This window comes from Durio zibethinus, chromosome 25 (assembly GCF_047325235.1).
Source record: "Durio zibethinus cultivar Kanyao isolate XHJ-2024 chromosome 25, ASM4732523v1, whole genome shotgun sequence".
Taxonomy (NCBI): Eukaryota; Viridiplantae; Streptophyta; class Magnoliopsida; order Malvales; family Malvaceae; genus Durio; species Durio zibethinus.
In genome coordinates, this window is record NC_143186.1 from 18013958 (window position 1) to 18022017 (window position 8060).

The window sequence follows — 8060 nt, forward strand, 5'->3', positions numbered from 1 at the left end:
TAAAAACTAAAATCGAAAATCAAAACTAATAGATTGAAATATCTAATCACATAGATCAAGTGTGTATAAATTTTTAATAAATTTTTAATAAATTTTGATATATTTATTAAATAGATATTTTTAGTAAAAATATTGATAAAATTTTTATCTTTGAATTAGTATCGATCAAATTTGAATTATAAACAATATTTTTAATAAATTTTTTTTACATATATTGTTGATATTCACATTGAACTTTATCAATTTATTAGTTTAGATTTTTTATTAAAATTTTTTTTTAAATTATTTTTTTAAACATAAACATTAATATAAACAATTAATGTAAACATTAACATTAATATAAACAATTAACAATTATTACAAAAAATAATCAAATAAATTTCTTTTAGGCTACTAAAAATTTGGGAAAAAAGAATTAGTAGTAGAAGCTTAAAATTCCACAAGGTGGTCTTTGTATGTCCATTTTATAATTAATTATTAATATATAAATTGTTATTAATATGCTTTACTGAAATACATGCATGTTATTTTTAATTCGTTTGTAAAATTTAAAAATTTATTATCCATGTATGAGAAAATTTTTCAAAAAAAAAAGCACTTTGATTACAATTCAGCTACGTATAACTACATGTCATAATTTTTTTAAAAAAAAATCCTAGGAAGCATGGAATTTCAAATCATCACCTCAAATATTCCGTTGGTTTCAAGAATTCTTCGTTGATATATGTCCATCTTGTTAGGATTTAAACACCTTTGCAGAAGTAACAATACATTTTATAGCCATTTTATAGCCATTTAAATTAAGAGTTAAGATCAGTTTAATACCACATGACATTTTATAGCCATTTTGTCGAAGCAGCCGAAATTTGAGAGAAATGGTATAAAGGTTCCCATCATTGGCTCCAATATCACAATCATTGTAGATCAAGTGCAGGACTTGTTCAATCTCTTTTTCAAAATGATAAGAAACTCCTAGGCGTTGGATTGCATCAATCAACTTAAGCTTTTCCAAAGGTTTATCAACCTCATCAGCCATTAGCATCTTCTGTAATTCATTCTTCAGCTTCTGATGCTCTTCCTCCTTATCATGATCTTCCTCCTAGATAAGAAAATAATCAAATTAATACCCCCCCCCCCTTGAGAAACATGTTGGAACTTATGAAGTACTTTTTTGAAATGTATGTAGACCTTTCAATTTAAAATACAATACAATAACATAAAAAAAAAAAAAAAGAGATACAAAGATGACGGTTTAAAATTTTGAGAAAAATAGTATATAATTTAACAAAAACAAAAAAAAATTATTTCATATTTTTCATATCAATACGAATTTTGACATAATTTTTATATAAAACACAAATATGTAAATTATCGGTGTTTTGCATGTACTAATATATGAATTATCAAAGTCTATTTATATGTAATTAAGCAGAATCCAAATATTAAACTAATTATTACAATTACCTTATTAATGTTTGAGGCATATGAGAGAAAATGGTCACCCCAGATGCTGGGATCAAAACCTGCCGACCGACGATTGATTTCAGGGAGTTCAGCATTTTGGATTGGAGCAGAAAGAGTTGATGCTGAAACTTCATTAATAGACATTTTTGGAAACTGTTTTAAAGGATACCGAAATAAAATTTTGAGTACAATAGATATGAAGGTGCTGGTTTACTGCACTTTGGTGCTTCAAGAGGATTTCTTGCATTGGTATTTATAGAGAGCTAAGGTGGCATCGGAAGCCGAGTATTACGAAAATTCATCTATTAAATTTTAGTATTTTTGAATAAAAATAAATAATTTAATTTACAAACAAAATCCCTTATAAAAATGGTTTTGAAGGCAATATATGGCTGAGGTTTGTTTTTTTTTTTTTTTTTTTTGGAGTTCAATCGTTAACATTAATTCTTAATGCGTGGCTTCGTAAATTAATTTGATTTTTTTTCTGGTTTTGGAAAAGGCTATGAGTGGTGAAGTCCATCCCAAGTATTTTAATTTGGTGGGTAATTGGAGCTGAGTTTTTTTGGCATGAAATTTGTATTTTAGTGTTTACACATATTCAATTATTAAAACTTTGATAATGTTGATGTTCAATTTAAATATTCATATTATTTATTTATTTATTTCTTTTTATTTTTTATTATAAAGTACTTTTAGCTCATTAATTTGCATTGGAAAGAAATTAGTGTTTTTCTAAAAGATTTATTAATGAGAATTTAGTTTTTCTAAAACAAATTAATTTAATTACTGTTTTTATTACATTAGTTCACGTTTAGGCATTTTTAAAATTTTTTATTTAAATTTATAAAAAATTAAATTTTAATCATTTAAATAAAGAATCGCTATAATTTTTTTTTATTGATTTTTTATATTGTTCTTATTCTGGTCTCTGTTTGGGTTTATAGGAAAATAAAGAGGCACCGAGATAAAGGCTTCTGTTTTCTCTCATCCACAAAAGAGTAAGTTTTGGCTGGCCATGATTTGACACGATGAGTCATCATCCATATTTCTTAATTAGGTGTATTTGATATTTAATTAAATTTATCTTCTTAAAATAAATTTTAATCCTGATTGATTAGACTCTTTAAAAAAATAAATTTTTACATACAAAGTAAAATTAATTTGGGTAAGCAATTACGTACGAGAAACTTATTAAAATCTCATAATACTCATCCTAAAAATATTTTAATTGATTTTATATTTATTTTAAAATTTTTATGATTAAAATGAATATATAAATTCAAGTGCTATAGCCTTTCTAATTGAATTCACAACCATCCATGCTGTGTTGGCAATGGAAAATTTTTGTTTAATGTTTTTATTTTATTTTTATGAAATTACATAAACATGTTAAAATTACAATCAAATGAAGTATTACTCAATATATATGATATTACTATTACATTTGAAAAGAAATCAATAAACAAATTGAATATTGAATATATCAGCATAAAGTTAAACGAAAATTACATAGTGATTTGAGCTTAACATTTAAAGATTCAAATGCCTTTTATTTTGACAAAATTATAAGTATAAATTATAATCATAATCAAATATTATGTTAATAAATAATTAAATTAACCAATTAGAATATAATAACATAAATTCAACATAAAATTAAATCAAATTTACATATAATAAAACTTAAATATAAAATCTAAAGGTTTTAGCACCTCTTTCTTACCATTAAATTAAGTTCTTATTAGCCTTAATGCCTCTTATTTGTCATTGAAAACGAACTTCATTGGCACATAATTAGTTTAATGTTGGAAGCAATTGATATGTGATCAAAACAAGAAAAGAACGAATTGATAGGTTCGGGCAAAAGACATGTTTTGTAGCCTTGGACTAAACTCTAAGTTTTAATAGCTTCCTTTTTATTTTTTATTATACCAATGACTAATTTTAACATAAGACATTAACATGAAATTATAAAAAATGAGGAGTGCAATTGCAACAAAAACAAAATAAAGAAATGATAGGTTGGCGGCAAAAGACAAGTTTTCGTTGCAAAATGGGTTGGGTTAGTGAAAGACACAGCCTTGGGTGCATGGTCAGCCCAGTTGGCAATGAATATGGTTGATAAAACCCTAAAGTCCAATGGCCAATGCTGAAATGTGCTGACAGCTTGTTTCTTTGTTCTTCAATATGCCAACGTCCAATGCCCAATGTTACTTAACATACAACATTAACATGAAACTATAAAAAGAAGAGATGCAATTACAAGAAAAAAAAAATTGAATAAGATTCTCTCTATCCTGTATTATAGATGGGATATGTGTCGCCCTGCTACGTACATTGAATCATAAAACAGAATAGAATATATCCCTCAATGTTCTTATACATCCTGCATCAAAAGGTACATCAAATGCAATGAAGTAAAAACGAACGAAAGGAACTATGAGCAAAAGCTGAGGCTGTTATTCAACATCATTCAACATATAGTGTCATCATCCATCAGTCTGTAACCTATAAAAAAATTAACTGATTATTACTATACTACCTTTGTATGTATCTCAGTTGTCACAGTGCCAAGCAGAAGCCGATATAAGGTTCCTGTCCTTCCAGCCCAACAACATAGCACCGTCCTTCTCCACCAGTGTATAATGTTTAGAGTAACACCTCAGCAGGCTTCGTATCACAGAATTGACATAAGAGCTTAAAGGGTATTGTCGGAATCCTGCCATTGTTAGCCTGGACTTCCACTTACCAAAGAGCTCATGGCGCTCCACCCTCTCCTTTCCCTCACAAGCAATGACATTCACAATATCCCGGGCCAGGCAGTGTTGCTCCACATTAATTCGTTCCTTTCTATCCCTTGGCATTGTCTCGTCTATGGACTCAAACATTGCCAAGTAGTACTCCAGAGTCTCTATGAACCTGGGGAGGAAAGGGGCCGTGTTTGTGTTTGATTCTTGCTCTACCAATGTGGCAACCTTGGGAGAAAGTGACTTAACCATTCGCAGAAGCCCATCCCTAGGATTGTTCACATCAACACTCTCGTCAGGGGTGTGATGGAGCTGCAGCGGGAAGTTGACAGCCAGAGCCTCCCCAGGCCTGACATCAAGCATGTCCCTTGTGATATCTGGTGCAAATACGGGCACTCCATGAAACTCAACTGGAATATTGAACTTCTCAGATAGTGCTGCCAAACGTCTTTCAACACCTTCCAATCCACCACCACGAGCATATTTAGAAACAGGATCATCAATTCCAGTAATCCGTACGTAAGGAGCTCCACCCGGTCTGGCTGCAAGCGCTTGCAAGAGGGTCAGCCATTGTGTTCCCTGAGCAATCTGGAAATCAATAATGTGGATGCGATCTTCATTTCTGCATGCTTCAGCAATGGCCCCATTTGCTGCCATGTAGCCAAACTTCAAGTACGGGCAGATTTCATACAGGATATGCATGTAGGAAAGCAAGTCCTTGCCTTCAGGCTCTATGCAACGAAGGGCACGATATATGTTAGACCCTGATGCCTCCTTCCTTGCTACCAACCCTTCCACCATGTAAGCACCAAGACGCTGGATTGGTTCTCCACAGATAGACACAGAATCCCTCGTCTTCAGAATCAACTTATCAAATTCATCCATATTGTTCTCAGAGAGAGCTTTAGCACACGCAATCAACAACTGCTTCAGATTGCCTCGTGGAATACCCTGCAAAGACAAATCCTCTATTGTTTTATGACGTTTCTCAATATAAGCAACTTCAGTTGACTGCCTATGCCTAGAGACAAAGGATGTCTGAGGCTGAAGCACCAGAGATGCTTGGCACTCCTGACTCCATGCCCTAGATCGCTGGTCAGTTGTCTGTGGTCTACTACTTTCTCCACAGGAAACACTTGAGGTGGTTACTTCTTCATCCTCATCAGGTGCCATGAGTGTGGTCTCTAATTCCTGCAAAGTGTATATTACTTTGTGGCTAGAATTTGCATCTTGTATATAAGAAGTTCCACCAGAACAGAGTGGTAAGCTTTCACGCCTGCAGTCCAGAGAGGGACTCAATCGATGGAAATAAATGTTAGATTCAAGTGAAGAGTTACAAGAAGGGCTGAGTCCTGAGAGATTCTCAGTGGAGCTATGCTGCTCCTGGCTGTCACTCAGTGTGGTGTTGGTATCACAATCAAATTGGGTTGAAAAGGGTGAGTTCGGTGAGTTTCCTATGTCAGATTTCAAAGAACTAAACAACTTGTTAGGAAATGAAGGAACAGTTGAACAAGAGGTTGAGTAGGATAGGCCCGCACCAGTCACACCGTACAATCCGAAAAGCGGGTGTGAGTCCATGCTATGAGTTTGGCATCAGCTTTCCAACGTGATGAAGAGATCACAGAAAATTTATCAGCAGCTTAGAACGGGATTGTCAACCCCTTTGTCACAAGGACTACAAGAAACTTCAACACTATAGAAATTATACCTTCAGGAAAACAAAATTGACCTGCAAAAACAATGCAAAGAAAAGTTAAGTTATATATGTTCACATATTGTAGTTGACAAACAAAGCTGGTAAGAAAGAGAGAGAGAGAGAAATCCAAATTGAAGAGCTAAAGCTATGCGTATAGTCTAGCTTTGATAAACATTAAGAATCAGTCTATAATTTGTTGGCAGACAATCTACTGCAAATGGTAAACAGTAATATAGAAGGTTTATAGTTATATGCATATTCTAAAAAGTTAAATAATTAACAAGTTAAAAAATCCCTCAGAAGTCCTACAATAGAATTAGTTTATGATTTCTTGGTCAGCAATCCAAAAGCAGCTTGATCAACGATGTTGAAAATTTGTCCAATTATATAAAATGCATGACAAAGACATATTAATTGTATAATTCCTATATCCTGCACCACACAATTAATTTTTGGTTTCAATGATCACTCATTAACAAACCCGAGAAAGAAAAAATGCAAAGGCAAAACCATATCCTCAAATCATAATTCTATAGAAGTTTTGCATGAGCCGCAGACATAAGTTTCCTAAACAAAAGCAACCTAAATCCAAATCTATAACTGAAAATTTTGATCCAGTGTATTTTGACTTAATGCTCATGATAACTTTTCTCTTTTTGTGAACTAAATCAAATTTTCACTCTTAGAATCCTGAGATTTCCAAAAGTTAATCAACATCTGCTACCTGCTTGAGAAAGCTGCAATATGTAACAATTACAATCGATGCAAAGCTTAACAAATTGAACGCTTGGCTCAACAATACCATTCAATATTTCCTAATTGAAGAGAACAAAATATTCAACCCACTTAAACATTCCAGGATCAAAGAAAACAATTTTTGCTCCTGATGACTGCCTGTTATTTTATGAAAAACCAGAACCAGCCTCAAAAATGAAACAGCCCAAACCCAGAAAGAGAAAATTTTTTATAATCTTTCCAAGTGAAAACTAACCAAGTTTCCCACAAAACAAACACCTTCTGATTAATTAAAAACAAAAATAAAACAACTTTTGCTAACAAACTAAAATCTGAGCACTTAAAGTACCAATCTTTCTTCAATCAATATATAAAGCACAGAAAACTCAGTACTTTTTTCCATTTCCCAGAAAACTATTACCAACCAAAATGAAAACCCTGAAACAAAATATAAAAATCCAATTCAAATAAAAGCCAATTAACATTTAACAACCAAAGAACTCAAAAGAAACACCAAGAAAAAAGTCAATTACACAGTAAATTTTGGAAGTTTACCTGGAAATTCTTGTTTCTCAGGAATAAAAATCAAAACCCAAAGCTCCAAATTAAAGAAAAAAAAATAGAAACTTCTTCTTTCACTTTAAGACTTGGACTTTCTTTTATATTTTTCAAAGTTCGAAATTGAAAAACAAAGAAGGGAAGATAGCCTTACATTTATAGGAGGGAAAGGGGCAGGATCGTAACGGAATTTTTTTTTACGGAAATTTAAACGGAAACTGTTTTTTAAAACGTTGGCGAAGTCGTGTTTGCACTGCTAGAATTAACGACGTTAATAGAAAACTAACGGCCGCCGACCTTGCACCCACGTTCGACAACATTCTACGATATTTCCTTTTTTTTTATTTTGTTTTTTCGTGAAGTGCGTGACAGATGACAAACGCTGTCCCCACGCTCCTCTCTAGCTGTGTGAAACAAACTCCGTCATCACTTGCGCTCTCTTCCTCATTTGCAAATTTTTTTTCTTTTATTTCCTTTATTTTTTAAAAAATATAAACACCAATTAAAAATTATTTAATTAAATTATTATTTAATGTCTTAAGTCATTTGTTAAAATTAATTAAATTATTATTTATAATAATATTTTATATTAATATAATAATAATTAATTTTATAAATTTCAATGCATTAAACATTGTAACTTATCCAATATAATAATTTTAAAGAGTGTTAGTTGAAAAAAATTTTATTTAATTATTATTTTAAAAAATTAGTTCCTATTAAAATTTTAATATGAAAAACACTAAAATCGAAGTATGGTTTTTTAGTTCTAGTGATTGGGTTCGATTACTGATAACTTTAAATAAAAAAAATTTTACTTTTTTAACTAGTAAAAAGTATTATTTTTAAATATATATATC

At 31.3% G+C, this 8060-nt stretch overlaps 2 protein-coding genes across 3 annotated transcripts; both read right to left on the reverse strand.

Moving 5' to 3' along the window:
* Nucleotides 1-397: 397 nt before the first annotated feature.
* LOC149511721 ((-)-germacrene D synthase-like) lies at nucleotides 398-3597 on the reverse strand. Its single transcript, XM_089754740.1, has 2 exons — nucleotides 1465-3597; nucleotides 398-1099 (listed from the first exon to the last, which is right to left on the reverse strand). Exons 1-2 carry the CDS (start codon nucleotides 1606-1608, stop codon nucleotides 737-739), a joined length of 507 nt encoding a protein of 168 aa, XP_089610866.1. The 5' UTR covers nucleotides 1609-3597; the 3' UTR covers nucleotides 398-736.
* Nucleotides 3598-3740: 143 nt separating this feature from the next.
* Nucleotides 3741-7325, reverse strand: LOC111275736 (scarecrow-like protein 21). Of its 2 annotated transcripts, none has more exons than XM_022861244.2 (2): nucleotides 7198-7325; nucleotides 3741-5940 (listed from the first exon to the last, which is right to left on the reverse strand). In XM_022861244.2, the coding sequence occupies exon 2, from the start codon at nucleotides 5787-5789 to the stop codon at nucleotides 4020-4022; it is 1770 nt and encodes a 589-aa protein (XP_022716979.2). In that variant the 5' UTR covers nucleotides 5790-5940; nucleotides 7198-7325; the 3' UTR covers nucleotides 3741-4019. The 2 variants fall into 2 exon arrangements, with proteins under 2 accessions (XP_022716979.2, XP_089610863.1); XM_089754737.1 differs by lacking the exon at nucleotides 7198-7325 and adding an exon at nucleotides 6992-7159.
* Between the last annotated feature and the right edge of the window lie 735 nt (nucleotides 7326-8060).

Excerpts from the sequence above, each read along its gene's own strand:
- LOC149511721 (XM_089754740.1), bottom strand. The coding sequence starts at position 1,608 with ATGTCTATTAATGAAGTTTCAGCATCAACTCTTTCTGCTCCAATCCAA. Across the intron at positions 1,100-1,464 it reads ATGCCTCAAACATTAATAAG|GAGGAAGATCATGATAAGGA; the intron begins GTAATTGTAATA and ends TTTCTTATCTAG.
- LOC111275736 (XM_022861244.2), bottom strand. The coding sequence starts at position 5,789 with ATGGACTCACACCCGCTTTTCGGATTGTACGGTGTGACTGGTGCGGGC.